Genomic DNA, 25534 nt, shown 5'->3' with positions numbered 1-25534 from the left:
ACACAAATAAATTTATTAAGTTTAATACTTGAAAATATAATTATAATTATATATGTGTTCTAGTTTTAAGTTTTACTTTAGGATTAATAGTAGGAAGAAATACATCTTTTATAAGATTAGAAAATAAAGAGTTAGAAAAAATTAAAAATGTTAAAGAAATGAAAATAACATAAGTCAATTAGATAATGTTAGGTCAGTTAAGTGTTACAGTTGTGGAAGATATGGACACATTTCGAGGCAATGTGTATTAACCGAACATTTGAATTGCTCGAGATGTGGACGTAAAGGCCACAGAGTTACCAATTGTAGAAGTTTCTTGGAAAATAATTTAGTGTGTTTAAAATGTGGTCAAAGAGGACATGCACAAGAGGCATGTAATAAATGACTATATAAAGATAAGGATAATTTTATAAATTATAATATTAATAGCATATCTGATTTTTATAATTTTAGATATAATTTAGGAATAAATGATAATAATATTGATTTAAAATATATGAATAAATATAATGTTGATGATAAATATTTTTTAAAGGAAAAAGTTGAAATAGAAAACGTACGTAAAATTGATTTAGAAAAAATAATTAGGAAAAATAAATGTCCGAGGATTAAGATAAAAATAGGTGAAATTGAAATATGCTTTTTATTGGATACAGGAGCTGAGATTAATTTAATGAGTGTAAAAGATTTTAATTAATATTTTTCAAAAGAAAGATTCATTGCAAAGAGAATAAAAGTTAGACAATTATACAGTAGCATGGTTAAAATTCTAGGTTTTTATGTGATAAAATTGTTAGATATAAATAAGGAAGTAAGGTTATGGATTACGACACTAAAGATGGAGCCTATTTTTGGAATGACATTAAGAAGATAGGTCCTGAGTATAATTGGTGGTCTTTGTTTGGAAATGTCCGTGAGAACAACAAAATAACGAAGGAGATAATAAAAAGTGAGGATAAAGAGAAGACTGATTTACCTTGTTTAAAAGTCAAACAAGATATAGTTCTCGATGAACTCAAAAATCGAACACCAGAATTTTTAATTAGATATAGAAGTAACTTAGAAGAAAATAAGGAAACAAGATATATAAAGACAATAGAGGTAAATACAGTCGAAGACTGTTAGAGATGGACAATATTTAGAATCATTAAATTTGTTTTTTATATACATTCATACATTAATTTGTTATTATTATTAAATTAACCATTTTTAGCATTAACATTTTTAGGTTAATTGATTGTGAATTGATATAAATACATGTTAGAAAAATATAAAATTTAGTAATAAAGTATTATGTGATAAAATATTTAAAACTTATTTGTTGCCTTCCATCAAACTTTTATGGTGGCAGTGGAAAAAGTATCAATGGACACTGGAATGGTGGAAATGGACATTGGATTACTCTAAATGAAATAAATATCAAGTTAAATATCATAATTCTGAAAGATTATAAATTCTATTGGATATCATGTAAGAAATTACAAATTAGCAATGAAACCATTCGAAATAAAATAAAAAAAATGATATAATTATAAGCACAAATAAAAATAATTATAAAATAAAGTACATATTTGATGAACTTAAATTTTTTTTGAAATAAAGTAAAATTTAATTGATATGAATTATCCTATTTGGAGTGAAGACAATATAAGGAATTATATTGACGAAGTAGAAAATTTTTTTTTAATTAATGAAGTTAGAAATAGCAGCAGATATTTAATTTATAAACTGCCTGATCATCTATATGTAAAGATGAAGGCATTTGAACCAAGAGTCAGAGATTCAACTTTAGAGGAAGCTATTACAATATTGAAATTATTATGTAACTATAAAGTAAGAGCAAATATAAAAGTCAATGATACTAATATTAGAGAAAACATTAAAATTAAAGAAACTCTTATAATTAATTCAAAATGTGAAAATAATTATTGTGATGATTATAAAGACAATGAAATGTCTATAAAAGTCGATGATACAAATATTAGAGAAAACATTAATATTAAGGAAACTCTTATAATAAATTCAAAATGTGAAAATAATTATTGTGATGATTATAAAGACAATGAAATGTCAACTAATGAAAATTTTCAGTATAATGACTTTAATAACTATGAAATTTTAAATAAAGAAAACTCTGATGATACAAATATAACAAGTAACACAAATGAAATAGATGAAATCTCTATATGGAAAACTTTAAATAAAATAGAATCCACGATTTACAGTAAAAAAAGTAATTGTAGGAACTGTGAAATCTTATTTATACTTAAGATGAAAGGATTTAAATTTAAAAATCTCTTAAAGTTTTAAGGAGGGAGAAGTTATAAAAAAAGATATGATTAATAATATATCTCATTTAAATCCTTAATTTTGACTTTATCAATGGAAAATTATTTTTTGACATATAAAAATAAACAAAAAAAAATAAATAAATATAAAAAAAACTATATAAAACTCAATGTAAAATAAAAATAAACAAAAAATATATAAATAAAAAAAAATGATATAAAACATTATAAATAAAAAAAAAACGATATAATACGCAAAATAAATAATATAAAAAATTGTATAAAACGCGACACAAATAATAAAAAAAAAACATTAAAACGCGATTCTTTATACATTCTTACAAATTCAATATTATTTTCTAAATGATGATTATATTCAATTGGATCGATTCTTATATTCAATTGGATCTATTCTTATGATTCCTAATTATTCTTGATTCACTAATAATAATGATAATGATTTGAAAAATAATAATAAAAAAAATGATAATAATGACTATGGAAGGTGAACAAAAACAAATAAGCAAAGAGACGAAACGTTAATAACAAACCAACGAGGTGAAAACAAGCCAACGATAAAACGTGACAAAAGCAAGACAACGCTAAAAGATAAAAGCAAAGTGACATATGAAACGATAATAATAGTAAAAAATCAAGAACATCGGGACGATTTTTCGGCACTCAAAGAGACCTAGGCTGGATTTCTTTGGAGGGTGGAATGTTAGAGATGGCCAATATTTAGAATCATTAAATTTGTTTTTTATATACATTCATACATTAATTTGTTATTATTATTAAATTAACCATTTTTAGCATTAACATTTTTAGGTTAATTGATTGTGAATTGATATAAATACATGTTAGAAAAATATAAAATTTAGTAATAAAGTATTATGTGATAAAATATTTAAAACTTATTTGTTGCCTTCCATCAAACTTTAAACAACAAGGGATTAATAAGATGGTAGAACTAAATGTTGTTGAGGATAATTTTAACAAAGAAATAATTTGAATAGATATAAGGAAGTCTTTAAAGAAGAATTAGGGACTCTTAAAGATTTTGAAGTAGATATACGATTAGAACAAAATTGTCGACTTAAATATTGCGGCACAAGAAGATTGCCGTTTTCAATGTTACAATTCCTTATATGAATTGTAATCAAATTGTCGAAGGCTCGTGGGAGAGACTTTAATAAATTTAATGGAACCTAGTATTAATAAAAAGAATATATAAAAAATTAAATAATTCGGTTAATAAATCTTACTACTCCTGTTTTTCGCTAAACAAATTTTATATCTTGAATTTTTCACAACAATACTAAATTTCTTCAAATTATAAAATCATACACTTACTTTTATTTTAAAATTTTTTCATTTATATACATTTTTTTAATATGCAAAAAAAAATTACAAGTATATTAAAAATTCATAAAAAATAATAAAAATTACAAGTATTCATAAAAAATAATTAAAATTACAAGTCTATTCAAGTTCATAGAAAAAAATTCCTAGACTGCATATTCAAATTAATACTTAACAATCGTCGATCACATATTCACAAACTAACAAATTATATAAAAATATAATTCATATTCAAATTAATACTTAACAATCGTCGATCACATATTTACAAAGCGAATATAACACCTCCACCCTTAATACTAACCTTCCACTGCATCTTTCGTTGGTTCCCCATTCTCCCGCACAGAAAACGCTGTATTGTTACTTGAGGTCTCTACTGCTATTGGACAGAACCTCAACTTGTGCATCCCTTCCCACGACCAACATTCTAGACAGTTTTTCTTCACCCAATATGGTTCAATTCTTCGTTCGAATCGCTGTCTCTTGGGTACTACCTGCAGGAGTTCCCCATATCTCTGTTGCGCTTCCTTTCTCGCAGCTTCCATCCATCTGTTAGATTCTACTGATCCATCCACCTCTCTAATTTCCATCTTTATAATCTTATTTCCTAAGCGAAAGTATGACGCCTTCTATAAAAATTACTATAAAAATATATACATATTCCATAATCTTCTAATGATCTACAATATATTGTATTCTATCCACATGATAATTCTCTTAACCGTTTTAATCATAATAAATTATGATTATCATAATTAGGTCTATCATCAATTTTATTTAATCAAGAATTATGATTCTCCTAATTAAGTCTATCATCAATTTATCTCTTTATAAATTATGATTATCATAACTATGTCTATCATCAATTTCATTCTATCTGAAAATATGATTCTCATAATTATGTCTATCAACAATTTATTTTTTCTAATTATATCCAATATCTCTTTCTTGCCCTAAGCTTCTATGTCTTACTTGTTTCAGATGTCTAGTAAAGGTTCCTTCTTGTCCTTCAATTTCTACGTTTTTTCTTCCTATATTCTTACTTACTATACCCTTCCCCCATTTAACTGGACCATCAAACAGTAGAATCCATACTAAACTTCAAACTTTAAATTTCTCATCATATGTATTATCCTTTTGCTTTATCTTTTCTTTCAAAAAATCTAATTTGTTTTTCTACCTAAAAACATCTCTGCTGGTGAATTTCCTTTGCCAGTCTTAGTATTGTTATATGCTAATAATAACAACCACCATTTTCCCTCTCCATATTTTTCTTTTTTTAACCAGCTTTTAACAATAGCTACCATTCTCTCGGCTTGCCCATTATTTCTCGGGTAATGTGGTGGCGATTCTAAATGCTTAATATTCCACCTATCACAAAATTGTTTAAAAACTCTACCTTTAAACGCTGGGCCTCCATCTGATATCAAAGTTTCCATTAATCCATATTTACCTGCAAAATCTTTTATTTTAGTCAACGCTATTTTCGTCGTTAAACGTGAAACTTGTTGACAATCTATCCATTTCGATCCAGCATCTACCATGATAAAATAATTTCTTTTTTCATATTCTAAAAAATCTATATGTATTCTTTTACCTGGAATGTCCGTTTCTGGCCATTTATCTGCTTTATTCTTTGCCGGTGCATTAGCCCACATGTTACAAGTCTCACAGCCTCTAGCTAATTCTTCAATTTCACTATTCATCTTGGGCCACCAAATATATTCTCTTGCTTTATTCTTCATTCTTTCTATGCCTTGATGTCCTGTATGTAATACGGCTAATGTATCTTTTCTTAACTTACTCGGTATCACTAATCGATATCTTCTCAATAAACAATTGTCTTCTATATTTAATTCATTCCTTATATTCTTAAAAGCTTTGTCTTCACTTTTCCAATTAATTCTTCATCTTTTTTGGATATCTCCTCTACTCTTTCGAACGTTATCGGTTCTTCTCTTGTATCTATTTTCAAAGCTCTTATAACTTTACTATTTAATTCTTCTTCCTCTTCTATATATTCTAAACTATTGATTACTGGATCCTTGTCTGCAATGTCTTTATTAAAAAATCTCGATAATATATCTGGTAAACAATTTTGTTTACCCGCTCTGAATTCTATCTCAAAATCGAAATTACCAACTAAAATTAACCATTTCTGTAATCTTGGTGAAATCATAAGTTCTTTATTTTCTTTCTTAAATAAATCTACCAACGGGTTATGATCCGTATATAATACAAACCTTCTTCCAATCAGATATTCTTTGCACTTCGCTAGCCCGAATTTCACAGCCAGAGCCTCTGTCTCGATCGTGGAGTAATTTTTCTCAGTGCTCCTAAACCGTCTCGATAAAAATAAAATCGGTTTCTCAACATTATCGGTCATCTGTAATAAAACTCCTCCTATACCTTCATTAGATGCATCAACCGCTAATATAATATCTAATTTCTCATTAAAACAATTTAAAATCGGTTTCTCTACCATCTTTATTTTCAATTTTTCGAAACTTTTCTCTTGTGCTTTTTTCTCCCCATTCAAATCTTTTATTTTTCTTTAATAAATCATACAACGGTGAGGCAATTTCTGCAAAATTTTGAACAAACCGATGATAATAATTCGTTGCTCCTAAAAACGCCTGTACTTCAGTTTTATTATTTGGGGCTCTCATATTCATTATCTTATCTATATTCTTTGCAATTGGAGTAATTTTATTTCCCTTTATAATATGTCCTAAATACTTTATTTTTCTTCCTCCAAAAACACTCTTATTAATATTAGCTTTTAAACCATTTTCTAATATAATATCTAACACTTTAACTAACCTAGTATTGTGTTCTTCTTCTGTTCTACCAGATATCAAAACATCGTCTAAATAATACATTATTCCCTTTATTCCTTGAAATAACGCCGCCATAGTTCTTTGAAATGTTGGAGCCGATACTTTCAAACCAAATGGTAAACGACAAAAAGCAAATAATCCTCTATGCGTTGTAATCGTTAATATCTTACTTGTTTTCTCACTCAGCTTTATTTGCACGTAAGCATTCGAAAAATCTATCTTTGAGAAAATTGTTGCTCCTCTTAAATTAGCCAGCAATTGCTCTATTCTAGGTAATGGATATCTTTCGTTTATTATCCACGGGTTAACTGATACTCTATAGTCTATACACAGTCTTAAACTATTATCTGGTTTTCTTATGGGAACTAACGGTGTTGCCCACACACTATTTACTATTGGTTTTATAATTCCTTCTTTTAACCATTTGTCTAATTCTTTAACTATATCTTCTATCCACGAAAACGGCAATCTTCTTGTGCAGCAATATTTAGGTCGATAATTTTCTTCTAATATCTACCTCAAAATCTTTAAGAGTTCCTAATTCTTCTTTAAAGACTTCCTTATATCTATTCAAAATATTCTTTATTTGTTAAAATTATCCTCAACAACATTCAGTTCTACCATTTTATTAATTCCTTGTTGTTTGTCTTCGATTGTATTTACCTCTATTGTCTTTATATCTCTTGTTTCCTTATTTTCTGTTACTTCTATATCTAATTAAAAATTCTGGTGTTCGATTTTTGAGAGAGGCAGAATGGAAAAGTGAAGACAAAGCTTTTAAGAATATAAGGAATGAATTAAATATAGAAGACAATTGTTTATTGAAAGGATATCGATTAGTGATACCGAGTAAGTTAAGAAAAGATACATTAGCCGTATTACATATAGGACATCAAGGCATAGAAAGAATGAAGAATAAAGCAAGAGAATATATTTGGTGGCCCAAGATGAATAGTGAAATTGAAGAATTAGCTAGAAGCTGTGAGACTTAAAACATGTGAGCTAATGTACCAGCAAAGAATAAAGCAAATAAATGGCCAGAAACTGACATTCCAGGTAAAAAAATACATGTAGATTTTTTAGAATATGAAAAAAGAAAATATTTTATCATGGTAGATGCTGGATCGAAATGGATAGATTGTCAACAAGTTTCAGGTTTAACGATGAAAAGCGTTGACTAAAATAAAATATTTTGCAGGTAAATATGGATTAATGGAAACTTTGGTATCAGATGGAGGCCCAGCGTTTAAAGGTAGAGTTTTTAACCAATTTTATGATAGGTGGAATATTAAGCATTTAGTATCGCCACCACATTACCCGAGAAGTAATGGGCAAGCCGAGAGAATGGTAGCTATTGTTAAAAGCTGGTTAAAAAAAGAAAAATAGGGAGAGGGAAAATGGTGGTTGTTATTATTAGCATATAACAATACTAAGACTGGCAAAGGAAAATCACCAGCAGAGAGGTTTTAAGGTAGAAAAACAAGAACTGAATTAGATTTTTTGAAGGAAAAGATAAAGCAAAAGGATAATACATATGATGAGAAATTTAAAGTTGGAAGTTTAGTATGGATTCTACTGTTTGATGGTCCAGTTAAATGGGGGAAGGGTATAGTAAGTAAGAATATAGGAAGAAAAAAAGTAGAAATTGAAGGGCAAGAAGGAACCTTTACTAGACATCTGAAACAAGTAAGACTTAGAAGCTTAGGGCAAGAAAGAGATATTGGATATAATTAGAATAAATAAATTGATAATAGACATAATTATGAGAATCATATTTTCAGATAGAATGAAATTGATGATAGACATAGTTATGAGAATCATAATTTATTAAGAGATAAATTGATGATAGACATTATTATGAGAATCATATTGATGATAGACAAAATTATGAGAATCATAATTTATAAAAAGATAAATTGATAATAGACATAATTATGAGAATCATATTGATGAGAGACATAATGATGAGAATCATAATTTATAAAGAGATAAATTGATGATAGACATAATTAAGAGAATCATAATTCTTGATGAAATAAAATTGATGATAGACCTAATTATGATAATCATAATTTATAAGGGTTAAAACGGTTAAGAGAATTATCATGTGGATAGAATACAATGTATTGTAGATCATTAGAAGATTATGGAATATGTATATATTTTTATAGTAATTTTTGTAGATGGCGTCATATTTTCGCTTAGGAAATAAGATCATAAAGATGGAAATTAGAGAGGTGGATGGATCAGTAGAATCTAACAGATGGATGAAAGCTGCGAGAACGGAAGCGCAACAGAAATATGGGGAACTCCTGCAGGAAGTACCCAAGAGACAACGATTCGAACGAAGAATTGAACCATATTGGGTGAAGAAAAACCGTCTAGAATGTTGGTCGTGCGGAGGGATGCACAAGTTGAGGTTCCATCCAATAGCATTAGAGACCTCAAGTAACAATACAGCGTTTTCGGTGTGGGAGAATGGGGAACCAACGAAAGATGCAGAGGAAAGTTAGTCTTAAGGGTGGAGGTGTTATATTCGCTTTGTGAATATGTGATCGTGATCGACGATTGTTAAGTATTAATTTGAATATAAATTATATTTTTATATAATTTGTTAGTTTGTGAATATGTGATCGACGATTGTTAAGTATTAATTTGAATATGCAGTCTAGGAATTTATTTTTTTTATGAACTTGAATAGACTTGTAATTTTAATTATTTTTTATGAATACTTGTAATTTTTATTATTTTTTATGAATTTTTAATATACTTGTAATTTTTTTGCATATTAAAAAGATGTATATTTTAAAATAAAAGTTAGTGTATGGTTTTATAATTGAAGAAACTTATTTTTGTGGTATAAAATTCGAGATTTGGTTTCGTACGATTTATTAACCGAATTATTTAATTTTTTATATATTCTTTTTTATTAATACTAGGTTCCATTAAAGTCTCTCCCACTAGCCTTCGACAATTTGATTACAATTCGTATAAGGAATTGTAACATTAACACTGCTTACAAAAAAATATAAGGGGTGAGCCATAATCATGAATTAAATAGCCTGCCAGCTTCTTCAATAATTTTGTATGACATCACATAATCAAAACTATATTATTTTGTATAATATATAAGATATGAGTGAGGGCATGATTTGAGCTAAGTTGGGATTATAGTTATTTGCAACCAAAAGTAATTTGTATTTTAATGTATGTTGTTGTAATATCCATCCAAAATATAGATTTATTTTTGAAATTAAAATTTAAAAAAATCTAGGATTCGTAAGTTTAATTTAAGCATATTGAGAGAAAAACTATTCGTGATAACCAAGCTGGCTTTAGGAATTCAAAAATCTTTAAAATATTATACACATTTATTTGAAGATATAAAAACGAATTTAATAAATTTTTTTTGGAGAGAAGGGAGTGGAAGGTGGATTTATTTTTTAAAAAAATGAACGCAAATTCAGAACTTTGTAATTCAAACATCCTTTTAATTATTATATCCAAACAAATATATTATTTAGATAATTCAAAATATTCAATCTTACACATGCTGAAATATTGCTGATTACAGTATCGTACATAAAAATAAAGTTAAATGTTACTATTTGTTCCTTATTATATGTACATTTAACGATCGTCAAACATAATAAATTATTAACAAGTTATATATTTTCGAGGTAATATACATATATAATTTCATAACAAAATTTGGCATCTAGTCATTTTTGGCATTACACTGATGGATTGACAATTATTCGGCAGTTATATATAAGGTGCGGAGGAAGAGTGAGGGGGGGGGGAATATATAGAAATTTTATATTTCGATAAAATAATTATTACTTTTTAAAAAAATATGACAAATGTTGCCGTTTATCTCAATGGTCCTCATTATCTCCTAACCTGAAATTTTAAAAAAATGTATGAATAAACAATATTCTTTAAAATATCATTTGTGAATTTATTTTTTTTAAGAAGAAAAGAAAAAGGTTTTAATGGAGAACTGTAAGAAATAAAATATCTACTGGCATGTTTTTTAAACAATATATGAGGTGATTTTATTTTATATTTAAAAAAAAGATTATAAGACTGATAAGTGGTCTGGGAACATTATCTGAAGGAGTAATATAATTCGCGCGTATTATTGGAAGTAACTATTATTTTTCCAAAGATTTATCAAGCAAGCTGATTATTGATACTTATCGATTTAAATTAAAATAAGCACTGTCATAGCTCATTTTAGGACACAGAAATCTTAGCCTGGAATATGTTACACTTTTAAAATTTCCAGCGATCGATTTGTTGGGAACGGAGTTGTTAATGGGTATAGATGGTATCATATCTCGTATAGAATAACATTGTCGTATTTCTTCTACATCTTCTTAAAATATTTTTGTTATGAAAAAAATTAATAAAGTATAAAATACTTTAATCAATCAAATCAGTAACTTAGTTGAAATATAACTTACACTTTTCACTATAAAAAATTATATTAAAAACTTCTTTACCACAACAGGATATTGTTAATTGTATCTCAATTTTTAATCTAGGCAAAAATCATTTCAAAATAATATTACGTTTTCTACGTTTTTAATTTTATTGTAAATTTATTCTTAACCTTCAATATTATATAGTAAATAAATAAATTAAGAGAAGAAAGCATCACAACTCAAATAAATCTAGAAATGGACAATTTTATTCTTAACACACTGTATATTATGTCGCGTGCCTGATGTGAGAAATTTTAAAAAAAAATTTAAATTAGTAATTAGGAATTTAAAGTTAAAAGTTATATAGCAGCAGAAAATATAGGAGAAACCGAGACTATACGATAATTGGGATAGAAAGACAAACATAGATAAATTTCTTCTCTTTCGGTCGAATTGTATTAAACTTGGTCAAAAGATGTATTTCTATATCATTTAGTAGTAGGAAATACGCATTCAAAAGATATTGATCAAAATCAATTTTTCTAGCTCTTTTTCGTCAATTTATTTTTAATATTTTTTATTTTGAGGAAAAATTACCATTTTGAATTTTATGAGATTTATAGAATATATATACCACAATGCCTAAGCCCCTGTAGGTATACGGGAACATGTAAAATGGCAAATTTGTGAAGCAATAATTTCCCAGGAAAACGACTCCAAAATATTTTTATTGGATTTTCTGCCCGTGGAATCACTATTCCATATTAATTTTACCAATTATATTTGTAATGATCTTTCTAGAGGTGTAACCTATTTGACTTTATTCTCATTGATACCTAAAATGCAAAGCAAATCTCGGAAAAGTTGATGCGTCTATAGCCGATTCTCTATCTGGTTATGATAGCAATACACTTCTACTTCAGGGGGGGGGCAATCGTCATTGAACTATAATGAACGTGGAAAAGAGAGGAGGAAATAAATGGGAGGGGGGAGGGAGGTAGAGATTATAGTTTTTCTGAGCTAATTTTGATGGTTAGGATCCTATTTTTAATAAAAATATTCAGATGGTAGGTTAAAAATAGATTTTTCGAATAAGGAGATTTTTAGAGATGCAATTTGTCATTCAGTAAAAATGCAAGGATTTGATATATTGCCCTAATTGGGCATATCGTATTTGTGCCAGGAATTATTGAAGTTGTGCAAGTAAACTTAAAAGGTTAGAAAACTGCAGGTTCTGCAGGTAAATATTTTTTATATCCTTATTAATTAATTAATTTTTTTATTATGCTATTAAAAACTTATTTAAATAAATTACTAGATAAATAATAAAGTAATATAAATTAGAAATATTTCATTTAATCGAATAAAATAAATAGTTTAAATCTTTTAATAGTAAATCATGTTAAATTATTAGGAATAATAAAATATAATTTAATAATATTTATCCGCAAGGGAACGTTTATTATTATTTAATACTATATCTATAATATAAAATAATGTACAAACTAATAAATTTTGAGAAATTAGACATTTTGTAGCAATTATAATTTATGAATTTAGATACTAAAATAGCGGGAAAAAAAATATATTTACTGCTAAATCTATTAAAATAACTCAAAAATTGATATATTTACCGAAAATTTGAATATTGAACGCTAAGATACTAGCCTATTATTCATACTGAATAAAATTCATGAAATGCTGACAATTTTGTTATTATACTAAAAAAACATTTTTTAAGATACTGGTAATTTCGAATAAAATACTTGAGAAATAAATTAACGTCATTTATAATTATGTTTTATAAAACTTTTAAGACGATGGTTTGTAGAGTAATTATCGCATATAAAAGTTGGCTCTCCTCCATATTCGAATTGAGGTAACAGGTAAGGACATCTATTAAGTACTAAATCGCAAAAGTCAGAACAAGGTGATATGGGAGTATCTTTATCGCTTCCGATGTAATACGGGAGCCTCACGCTACAGAGCCATAATTTGTATGCATTCTTTTGGTGATTATGTGAAAATAAAATTAAGTAACAATAAAATTATAAAAAATAAAATATTTTACAAAATATATTTCCCTATTGGTTAGCTAACTTTTAATAAAAAATTGATACATTCATAATTTATAGAGAATCATTGTGCTATCTTGTACTCGTATCCCATTTAAACTATTCATTTAGTATGAAATTTTAATATATCATATATAACACATTTTATATCTTTTTTAAATTTCCATAAAAATATCGGATTCACAGATTCGTGAGCTTGCAGTGCGTTCTAAAACTATATGTTTTAAAGTGAATATACAATTCTACAAAAATCATTTTATGATAAATTTGTAAAAATAATAATTTTAAAAAAAATTCATACTCCAAACTAAAGGGATTTTTAATTTCTTTTTTTTAAATTGTAAAATTAACATTTGTGACATATAGGAAGAAATTACTATTTTTATGAAAATTAAATGAACAATATAATATAGATTTAAAATATTTTAAATTAATTCCATAATTTTTGATTTTAATTGTCAATCGAGCAAACTCCAAACCCGAGATTAATTTGCCTTCTCAGGTAAAGTTGAAAAAAATCATCTAACTCAAGCCGATTTCATAAACCAAGTTTGCTAAATAGCTTTTGTTTGATATTTCTTAATTATATTTTTAAGCTAATAAAAAATTTCCGCCCCCCTCTTATATCCACCTCCTACCCAGTTCTTTCTCTCCAAAAACCGCGTATAATAAAACTATTTTCAAAAAAAAATAAGTAAAAGTTAATAATATTTTTTATATATATTTTAAATGTGATACTGTTAAAAGTCTTCAAAGGGGACACCTAAAATCCAATAAAAATTAGCTTATACCTCAAAAAGAAACTAACTTAATAAACGCGGTTAAGCTGTTTAACTGGGCTGGATTAAGGTAATTTACCAACTACTCCAACTGTATTCATCAAATCACCTATTCTTACTCCTCACAAACCGAGATTCATTCAGTTAACGAGTGGGAAACTTATTTATCTAAAATTAACAGTTTTAAATTAAACATTAAACTTACTCTTTCCTTTTTAGCTAAAATTTATATATTACACGCCCAATCCTTCAGAAAGACTCAGGGCGTTCTATTGGAATAAAATCTTCAAAATATTATAAAATCCAATATCCCTTTTAGACATTACCGTAAATCGACAAAGTATATCCACAAATTCTACATCTAAAAGAAAGGATGGCAGCATCTTTCAGAAGAATCATCAAAAATCACAAGCTACTTAATGAAAGAATTTGAATGTGGAGTTTCTAACCAGATTATACTAAAGTCCGCCCATAATTCGAACTAACGTTACGCTTTTATGTCATAAACCTGAGAGTAGGAGTTTTATTTTCACAACATTAAAACGAGGTTTAGAAAATCGATCCTTCAATTCCTCGTGTGCAATTTCCCAATTAATACGGGGTTATTCACGACCTGAGAATATAATTTATTCAATTTTAACTCCAATTAAATATTTTCTCAATTTAGAATTTCCTAATTAAAAAGAATTGCCAAATCAAACTCAATGATCGAAGAACAAACACGTCAGGCACATTCAAAAACAAACTACAAAACTCGACCTTATAAATTTCTAAGAAAGGACGTTATTAATAACCCAAGGAAAAGAAAAGCAACCATTTTACCTCGTTTCTCTTTCAAAGGACTATATTTACCTGATTATTTTTAAATTTTCTATTAATATATTTTAAACTATATTTGAAATTAGATAACTAGTTCCTCATTTAATTAAATGTTAAGTTTCTACCAATATTACACAAAGTATTCAATATTATTTTACAAGTCTAAAATTTTATATGTAATACCCATTCTCTTTCGAAGTAAAAAGTCTTTTCAATTATTTTTAAGATAAAACCATAAATCCTGGTCTAAAGGCCTCTCTCAGGCTTGGGATTTTTCCGATATAGGTGTATTGGTAAATTTAATATTTCACATAGATACTGACTTTTAATATATTTTTTATTCCCATTTCCATTAAAATTTTAAAAAACTTCTGATATTAGACATATAAAATAATAAAATGCCTTGGATAGAATTACCTTGGATCCTAAATATCCCAATAAGGGGCTTTGCCTCCGTCAGAATATCTCCTTTAAATCGCTTGCTACCTAGAAGGATTTCTTTATAGACTTAATTATTTAGTCATTTTTTAGCATATATTTTTATATAATCACTTTTAAAATTATTTGGCATATTTACTTTTTATAGCATGTTTTATAATAATATATCGATATTAAGAAACAATAAAAAAATAAATAAAATAAAAGTATATTAAATATTAATTTAAATTTTAAATTAAAATTAAAATTTAATAATTGTTTATGACATAGATTACAATTAAGTGGAGGTTTTAGAAGAACATTTTGTTATAAAAAAATAAAGTATATTTTATAGTATAATATACTCTATAAGTTTAAATTAAATTATCTATTATGAATATAATCTAATTATTTATATTTAAAAACTTCGCCAAATTGAGAATTAAAAAAAATTTATTGATCAGCATTATAAAGTAGAGCTCTGAAAATTCAATTTCTTTCGACATGAGCCAGGCCAGCCAGAATTTTTTAACTGAAAATAATAAAAAATGGAACGAATTTTTAATGAAATTGAATGAAGTAAAAATTATTAATCGATTTGTCCTTAACACAGAAAATTCTAATTATCATTTTTGATAAAAGAGCCAAGTTCTTATAATGTATACAAAATTTTAACCCGAGCTAGACTTCGGACCGCGCTAAACTTCGGGCCGATATGCAAGAATTAATAAAGTTTTTATTGTTTTTATCTTTTCCTTTCTTTTTTTAAACTAATGATAAAGTTTTTATTGTTTTATCTTTTCCTTTCTTTTTTTAAACTACTTTAATGGATGAAATATTTAGGAAATAAGAGCATTAGCTACCTTCATAGATTCTTTGGAAATGGACGTCAATAGCTGTGCACTATGAATTTGGAAGTGACCATTTTCGTCAACCCCAAATTCGATCAAATGTAATAGCTTTAGCATCATAAAAGTATATATTTTTTTCAAGGAACCAGATCCGGTTCTAATAAAATTTTATACAACTGATTTATATATGCCGTATTATTGCAATCAACGGGGATTTGGTATCTTATAATTTTTTTATCATTTATTAAAATTCGATTTTTAAATTCGAAAAATCTGCTATGACGCTAAATGTATTCCAGCATATACAGAGAACCTACCCTATAAATTTTTGACAATTTCCACATTAACATTTGTTCATTTTATTGTTTATATTAAAAAGCTATATAAAAATAATGTAAAATTAAGATTAGTTCAAAAATTCACATATGAAAGGAAGGGGGGTGGGGGTCCAGTTACGGTATGTCTCTGAGATTAACATACTATGAATTTTGAATAAATTTTTTATACTTATAAGATGAGATAAAAGAAGACAGGGGTTAGTTGGGGCTTTTACTCTTTATAAACGTTTATAAATTCCAACACATTTATTTATTTTAACCATACTATGAATTTTGAATAAATTTTTTATACTTATAAGATGAGATAAAAGAAGACAGGGGTAAGTTGGGGCTTTTACTCTTTATAAACGTTTATAAATTCCAAAACATTTATTTATTTTAACTCATTTACGCCTAGTGAGATCATTTATCATCATAATTTTTAATCAATTTATTTTTATATTTATAAAACCCATTGTTGAGACACATTAATTTTCAAAATCACTATTTATTATTTCGTAATTAACCTGTCAAAATTATTATTTTATTATATCAAAATACAAGTTAGTAATTAGATATTCAAAATTTTTACATTTTTAAATTGATAGCCATTTAAGTGTATATAAATCAAAGTAACATGTTTACAAAAATAAATTCTTCAATAATTAATATTAATATGATTTTTATGAAGAAAATGCTAATTGGTAACTTTGGTATTTTCTAATGTAATTTTTTGCATAATTTTTTTGTTAAATATTGAAAATATCATATATATATAGGTTATTTTCCATTTACAAGCGTTACTATGATATTTGCAAAAAAAGAAAGTGTAAATTTTTTTTTCCATTTTTACGTAGATTTTTTTTTATAATTTTTTAGATGACCTCAACATCTATAATACCAGAGGGAGATATTTCTGAGACAGTTGAGAAGAAAATGTTGCTACAACAGTAGATCTAAATATAACCTATAATATTTAACCAGATATTGGATTAAAACTTGAAGTTTATGTTCAAATAATATGAAAACCCTTTGACAAAATAATGATTTATATAAATATAATACAGAATTTAAATAAAGTTTTCCCCTTCTAAAAAACTTATAGACGATGATGATATTATTAACAATTTAGTTGGGCAAACTAATATTTATACTTTGGTTCGGACTGGACCGATACCCTCGGACCGGACCACGGTCCTTAAGAAAAAGATCGATCCAGACCGTGGTCCTAAATAAAAAGACTGGTCTTTTTATTTGTTTAAAAAACATATTCTTTTTACCTAATTTAATTTGTTTTATCATTTTATTAAATAAAAGAGTATTATATAAACAATATAAAATTAATTATGAATAATAAAATAATTAATACAAATATTTAATTTAAATAAATGCAAATGTCTTTGTTTGTAGAACTGCCATGGAAGGAATTAGAAGAGGGACTTTAAATTTTTGTTCCTTATAAATATTCTTCAAAATATCCATGCATTTTAGTATGTTATTGGCATTATCTGTAGTACAGGCCAGTATATTCTCCTCCAATTGATATACATCAATTACTTCTTTTATAGCTAAGGATATTTCTTCAGAAGTATGAGGAAATGGGATATGATTTATATCAAGTAAAATATTTTTTAATGTAAAAGAAAAATCAATATAGTGTGCAGTAATAGCTATGAATGAAATTTTATTTATACTGCTCCACATATCTGCGGAAAAGCTTATTAAAGAATTATTTTTATTTAAAATATTTTTTAAAGAATTGCTTAGTTTCTCAAAATTAGCTGTATAAAAATTTTTAACCTTGTTTTTAGACCAAATAGCAGTTGAGTTTAAATATTTAATTAAATTATGAAGACTTGAACTTTCAAAAGTCTTCGACAGTCCATTATTACCCATTTTATTATTAATTGGTTCATATGTTCAGTTTGAAATTTATCCAATGGTATTGAAGAAAGTGATTTTGTGATTGTGGAGGGCATATTAAAATTAAGAGTAGATTGTGTTTTTGAGATATTTTCATTTTCATCATTAGAAGTATATATTTTATGTTTTATCAGATGTCTGCTTAAGGTACTTAATTATTTTATTAAGAATAAGGTTAAGTTATTTTGACAATGAATTATTCAGACTTAAGAAAAAATAGAACTGTATAAATAATAACCAAAATATTTTAATAATAATACTGCTTATTTTGATTAATTTATTGCTTAAAAAATTATAAACAATTATTTTGTTACTTGTTGCTGACGATACATTAAATTTGGTACTGCAGTGAACACATATACTCTATGTTTTTTATTGGGACTATAAAATGTTTCTTGGACAAACTATGGTTTTCATATAGTAAAATAAAAATTAACAAAATCTAAAATAACTCCTCTAGAAAAATATCATAAAATAAAATATACAAAAAAATTATATTAATTGAATAGTAAAGCAAACTTAAATATTGATAAAAGACCGGTCCGGACCGTAAAAAATAAAAAGACCGGTCTGGACCACGGTCCTCAAAAAAGATCGGTCCGACAATCGGTTCGGTTTGGTCCCGGTCTAAGACCGATATGACCGAAAGTAGTCATTCTTTTTAACAATTGAAATTATGCAAAAGGGAGGAAATGCAATCAGAGTAAGTTTTAGTCACCAATAAAAGAGCACCTATAGAGTTTCGAGTAATTACGTCAGGTTTGGAGGTATCAAAGAATAAGGAAGAGAAAGAAATGTTGTGGGATTACAATATTGTTGTTATCAATATGGTCATTGTTAATATTTAAAACTATATCATTATTTAAGAATTTACATTTGTGCCTATTAAAACCACAGAGGGTAAAATTTTTAAGACATTTGGACATCTTTTTGAAGGTTTAAGACAGGCGCGTAACCAATGGGGGGGGAATCCCCCCCAATCAAAATTTTACAAATATTTGAATATCAATTTTCCAACATATTATTCAAAAATATTAATAAAATGGAGAGATTGAAATCAAACGATAATTTATTTTATTATTATATATATTTATTTTATTAAATTCAAAATTAGTAGTGAGTTAGAATCAATAAGTGCTTTTAATAATATTTTAATTATTAATATAATTTTTTAAATATTTCTCATTTTTTTACATTTTGTAGAACAGAAGAAATAGAAATACAAAAGTTAAATAAGGCTAAGCATGAAAAAAAGTAATGTGTCGTCAGAAGCGATATCATTATTGAATTCAATTGATCAATCAGAGTTTATCATTGCTGCTAGTTGCATCAATAAATTATTTTTAGCTCACTACTTTGTAGAAATTTACGAAAACCAAATTTAGGTTTGGTTCATGATTTGGCAGAAAATATACAGAGATGAAAATAAATATTGGCTCAACTGAAGAATGTTATAAAATATCCATTTTCATCTTAGATACTTTTTTATCGCAAACAAAAGTACGGTTTTTAGATAAAAAACAAGTCTTTAGCAATCTTCAAGTTTTATTACCCAAAGATCCTTCTTCGTTTTCTAATGCCACTATTGGTTTAATTAAATATTTAACAAAATTTTATTCCTATGAGATTGATAATGAAATAAATTTAATCAGTGAATTCGAATTGTGGCATAAATATTTACTACGTTTAGCTATTTTACCTGAGCATGCTATTGATGCACTCAATCGGTGTAAAGAAACCTTGGCTCAATTTCCTAATATTTTGAAGTTGTTTTATATTCTTGCATGTTTGCCTATCAACATGTACGAATGAAAGAACTTTTTACAACTTGAGATGGTTGAAAACATATTTACGAAGTACTGAATCTCGGCTAAATGGGTTAGCTCTGTTAAATATCCACAGAGATTTGGTTCCAACGACAAACGAAATTCTTGATGAATTGGCAACATTCCTACGAAAATTAAAAATCACATTATAATTATAAAACATATTTTGTATAATATTGTATTTGATAAGAAGTTAAAAAAACTTGTTAATTTAATTATTTTCTAGTCAATATTTTATGCACACTACTATTAGTATTTTCAATAAAAAAATTATATTCTACTTATATTGTATGAGAATTTAAGCTGAGGCTAGTTTTTAAAGCAAATTTTATAAAAAAAAATGACATTACACTTTATTTCAACATTTAAAAAAACCTTTACAATTAAAAAACTTTATTAAATATAATATACCTAACTTGAAATAATAAAAAAATAGGCTTGTAATATCCATAAGCACGAATTAGTAAATAATAGTTAAAAATTGAAATATAATTTTTATTAAATTATGAATAATTTAATGGAATAGCTAAAACATAAGACCCGGCCGAAGGCTGGGGTAAAGCTGGCCGAACAGGCAAAAGGGGTTTAGGGGCGAAGCTCCCAAATAATTCCCCCCCCCCTATAAGAAAATCTTGGATACGCCACTGGTTTAAGATTATAATTTATAGTTTCTAAAAGTTGTATACCACTGGTTTGGGAATTACTATGATTCAAGATTTGATTTTCCATTATTGGAAACAAATCATGAAATGAAATAACCACAACAAATAATTTGTTTATAATAGTGAATAAAATTATGAAAACAATTTATAAAATTTTCTTTGTTCTATCTAAGACAAACATAAGGAGTAGAAAAATATATGGTTTGATCAATTAATTATTAGGAGTATAAAATTGCTTATGTTGGCTCTACCACCTCCAATAAAATTTACGGGAAAAGCCTATCAAAAGTACTCTCACCCCCTCTCCTTTTATAATATTCTATATAGCTATGCCTTTATATTTGTTTCTTCCTTTAATTTCTATTCCTTTTATAAAATTGTTTATGCCAACCCCCATATTTCAAGAACCTATAATTTATATCAGAGACCTGCAGGCCCGGCCCTAAACCCGGCTTTTTTAAACATATCCGGGCCGGGCCTAAAAATTTTTTTTTAAATATATCCGGGCCGGGCCTAAAATTTTTTTTTAAAATATATCCGGGCCGGGCCTAAGATTGTTAAACCCGGGCCGGGCCTTAATATTTTTTATAAAAATTTTTACATTATGAGTTAATGGTTATAAGATTATATTATATTATAGTTATGATTAATATAATATTGGGTGATGGTTAACACTACCTAACACCCACAGATCGATCTAATTATTAATTTCCTGAAAATTTATTCAAAGTATTAATATATTTTTTTATAATTCATATCTAAATTTTTACAACATATTTTACCAAAACAATCAAATAAAGGAATATCTTAAATAAGTCCCAATATTCAAGTATTATTAATATATTTTTTTATAATTCATATCTAAAGTTTTAGAATATATTTTACCAAAACAATCAAATAAAGGAATATCACTTCTTGAAGTTTGTAATTCCTTTCAAAGCGAAAAAGGAGAAATAAAATTGATTTTACTTAATATAAAGCATTTTTTAATTGAAAAATTTGTTTTACACAAGTATCATTTTATTTCTCTTTTTCTCTGTCCCAAATTCAAGCAATTACGTATGTTGTCAGGGACAGATCGCAAGATGACGGAAAACTATATAAAAGATTATATTAAATTACAAGAGGCTCAGGAAGTAAATGAAATACCATCGACCAGTCACTGTTGTTAAACATACTGAATCGTTTTATGACAAATGGGGCGATGGTAATTCTAATAATATGTCAATACCCGATGATGAATATTATAATTACATAAATAAAAAAATAGATGAAACATTTAAGATGGATAATTTGTTAGAGTGGTGGGCAGCTTATCAAAGCGAATTTCCAATTTTAGCAAAATTGGCAAAACGGGTATTGGCAATTCCTGCTTCAAGTGCAAGCTGTGAGCGGAATTTTTCCACTACTGGGAGAATTCTTGAAGAGAGAAGAAGTAATCTTCAACCTGAAAAGGTAGATATGCTTCTCTTTCTTCATGATAATTTGTGAATTTTTAATATCTTTCTTGAGTATAGGGTTTCGTCAATCATGCTGGTTTTTTACTTTGCAAACTGTCAAATATTTATTGCATTTATTATATTTACCTTGAGTCATGAAAGTTTTTAATCCAACATTTTTTATTATTTTTTTTTGCAATATTATATAATACAATTATCTTCTTTTGTTAAAAATTTATATAAATTATATTAATATTGTGCAATTAGATTATATTTTCAAAATACTATTTATTATACATGCATTTTTTTAAATAGCGATTTATTTTTATTTTATAAATTAAATAGGAAATTAAATACAATATATTAAATTCTCAAAATATTTTCCATTTTTATAAATTAAATATTAGTTTTAATTTTTTTAAAAGCAATATAAAATATAGTATATGCTCAAAATATTATTACCATTTTTATGAATATTAGTTTTATTTTTATAAATGCAATATAAAATATAGTATATGCTCAAAATATCCATTTTTATAAATAACAGTTTTATAAATTCAATATAATATTCAAAAAATATTAGCTTTTTACATGTATTTTTTAAATAATAAGCGATAATACTCGCTGAAAAATATGGTTAAATACCTCATAGGTGAATTTTTGTATATACCAGGTCGAATATAATTTTAAAAAATTCCGAGCCGGGCCTGAAATTTTTTTTTTAAAAAATATCCGGGCCGGGCCCTAAATTTTTAAATCCGGGCCGGGCCTTAAATTTTTAAATCCGGGCCAGGCCGGGCCGTAAAAATTTTTTTTAAAAAATATGCGGGCCGGGCCTAAAAAATTTAAAACCGGGCCGGGCCGTGTAAATGGTACCTCTGCAGGTCTCTGATTTATATTGATTAAATAGTATGGATCTTTCTACACGAGATTTTTTTTACATTTAAAAAAAATGTGTATTCTTTATTTTTAATGCTGTAAACTTTCTAAAAAAATCGAACGCGTTCACGTTCACTTTCAATAAAAAGGAATGCATTCACGTTCTTTCAAAATTTTATGATAAATTTTTTTAAAATTTAATTTAATATAAATAAATGTCTTATATTTTTTAACAGAATATATTTCATGTTAAAAAATAATATAGTTTTATTATGAAAATATAATTTTAAATACAATATATAATATAGCGAATAAAAAGATATTTTTATTTATAAAAAATTTTCTTATTGATTTTTAATAACAATTGTTTTTCAAAATTTTCATCATATAGAAGAACGCTTTGCAGTTAATACGGCATTAGCTATACTAAAAACGCGTTCTACAGGGCAGATGAGGGGATTGCGGTATTATATTTAATAAACAACCTTTTTAACGAGGGGAATTTAATAAAAACATCTATTGTTTTGTCCTTTGCTTCAAAAAAATTGAGACAAGTTTTCTTCCTCCAATCCATCCTCCTCGTTTTATTTTAAATTTATCAATTATAGCATTTATATATTGTAAATAAAAATATAAAATCCTAGGTATAGTAGATTCAAAGAAATCATTTTTATATTAAAACTTTTTATCATATAAAAGTTAATTATTTCTACAATATATAAATAATTTAATTTATACTTCAAATTGTGTTCAACAATATATAAAGTCCTAGATTAAAATAATAGTGATTAGATTATAATTTTAAAAAATGACATCTAAAATAAATTTTAAATGATATCAACCATTTTATCTATGTTTATAATATATAAATTTAATGATTTTTACTTAGAACAATCTAAAATAAATTATTAACTGGCTACTTAGTTATATTATATAAAATATTAATTAATATTAAAATCAAATGTCGTTTTAAATTGGAACTTGAAGATTTTGAAAGTGATAATATACTTTTTGGGCACATTTTACATTTGATAAGTATTGAATTAATTCCTTCAATATAGGATGTAACTGTAAAATATTTATCATATTTGGGCCATGGTAATGTTAATTCATCAAATTTTGAATTTTTACTAATCTATTAAATTAAAATATAAACATTAATATTCAAATTAATACTATATAAATAACTTGTTAAAAATGAAATGTGAAAAAAAAAACAGCTGATTAAAAAATATAAGATCTTTTTCTTAAAAAATCCAGATTAATATTAAATTTTTCAATAAATAAAAAGTGTTTTTAAAATTGAATGAACGTTAAATTCGAACGTGTTCGCCAAAAAAGGAACGCGTTCATGTTAAAGTTCGTCAAAAATAAAAGGAACGCCGTTCATCATTTTTTTCAAAAAAAATGAATTTAATTCACGAACGCGTTTAAAATGAACCCGTTCCTTTACAGCACTATTTATTTTAAAGAAAAATTTATAAAATAATATTACTTTTTTAAATTTTTTAAAATATAAATTATATATAACTCCATACTTATTTTTATCATCCTTTACCGCCTACATGAAATTCTAAATAATATATTAAGGAAAATTAATTTTTAGCACCACAGTTCAGTTGCATAATAGCCCTCTCACTCCTTCGTATTTAAAAATTAAATACAAATTAACTAAATTCTTCCTTATTGTAGTTTATTTATGAAATATATTTGGCTATTTGTGTATAAAATTTTTTTTTTACTTTATATGTATACTTACTTTCATAGACCTCTATCACGTGGGAGAAAGAATGCAATAAGTTCAATACCCCCTCCCCTTCCCTAAGCCAATTATGGTCTTATCTAAAATTTTACCCACCTCCCACTAAAATGTTACCCCTTTATCCACTCTAAATTTAATCAAATCAAAATTAGTAAAAAAAATAGGAAATTCAAATAAAAATTAGTAAAGAAAAGGAAATCTAAACTCTCCAATTTTATTCAAATGACGATAATATTTTGATAATTCCCCATCCCTCTCCAATTGAAATGAGGATCTGTTATACCCCTTCTCCCGTGGTAGGTGTCTAGGGGTATAACGCGATAACTTCATTAATATAAGGGGGTATTATGATTTTTAGAATTTTTTTATTCAATAGCATCATAGGGAGTTCTTTTCCTAAAAAATTTCTTATATCAAATTTGAAATATTTTTATGGAATATATGCCCAGGAATCATCCAAAAGTATGCCTGAGAGATAAGTAGGAAGAATATACCACAAATGGATTAAAGAAAACATTTTAAAGAATTTCTTAAATAAATTATAGTATTTTAAATATTTTTTAATATTTATTTTCAAACGAGAGTCATCAGGATCCCGTACCTTCACCAATAAAGGGTGAAAAATTAAAAATGTAAGAGTTCTGTTACGCTTCAGCTGCTTAAATTTTAAATTTCATTCGTTTACGGTTTTAAAAAAATTATAAAGATTTTTTCGGGTTTTGAAATTTTTGTAATATTTGTATCAAATTTGTCTTAAAAAAAAATAAAAACAAAGCAAAAACGTGGATTAATTTTATTGAAAAAATATACAATACAAACTATAACAAAGTTTAATAAATATTTAATATTTATCAGTGAAAAATAA

General features: G+C 26.2%; 1 protein-coding gene across 3 annotated transcripts in view; it reads right to left on the bottom strand.

Annotated features, from left to right (window-relative positions):
• Nucleotides 1-10113: 10113 nt before the first annotated feature.
• Nucleotides 10114-25534, bottom strand: part of LOC135931357 (uncharacterized) — a 57116-nt gene continuing 41695 nt past the window's right edge. The window contains exons 2-4 of one of the 3 annotated variants that reach the window (XR_010573020.1): nt 15011-15091; nt 12731-12926; nt 10732-10868 (exon numbers count right to left, since the gene is read on the bottom strand). Coding sequence is in view for 2 of the 3 variants with exons in the window: in XM_065468410.1 (XP_065324482.1) it covers nt 10690-10871; nt 12731-12926 (378 nt within the window). In the remaining variant the exon portion in view is untranslated. Of the gene's footprint in view, nt 10872-12730; nt 12927-15010; nt 15092-25534 lie in introns of all 3 variants that reach the window. The other 2 variants (XM_065468410.1, XM_065468411.1) reach the window with 2 other exon arrangements.

Source organism: Gordionus sp. m RMFG-2023, chromosome 1, assembly GCF_954871325.1.
Source record: "Gordionus sp. m RMFG-2023 chromosome 1, tfGorSpeb1-WG-v2, whole genome shotgun sequence".
Taxonomy (NCBI): Eukaryota; Metazoa; Nematomorpha; class Gordioida; order Chordodea; family Parachordodidae; genus Gordionus; species Gordionus sp. m RMFG-2023.
This window is presented reverse-complemented; position numbering and strand designations above follow the sequence as displayed.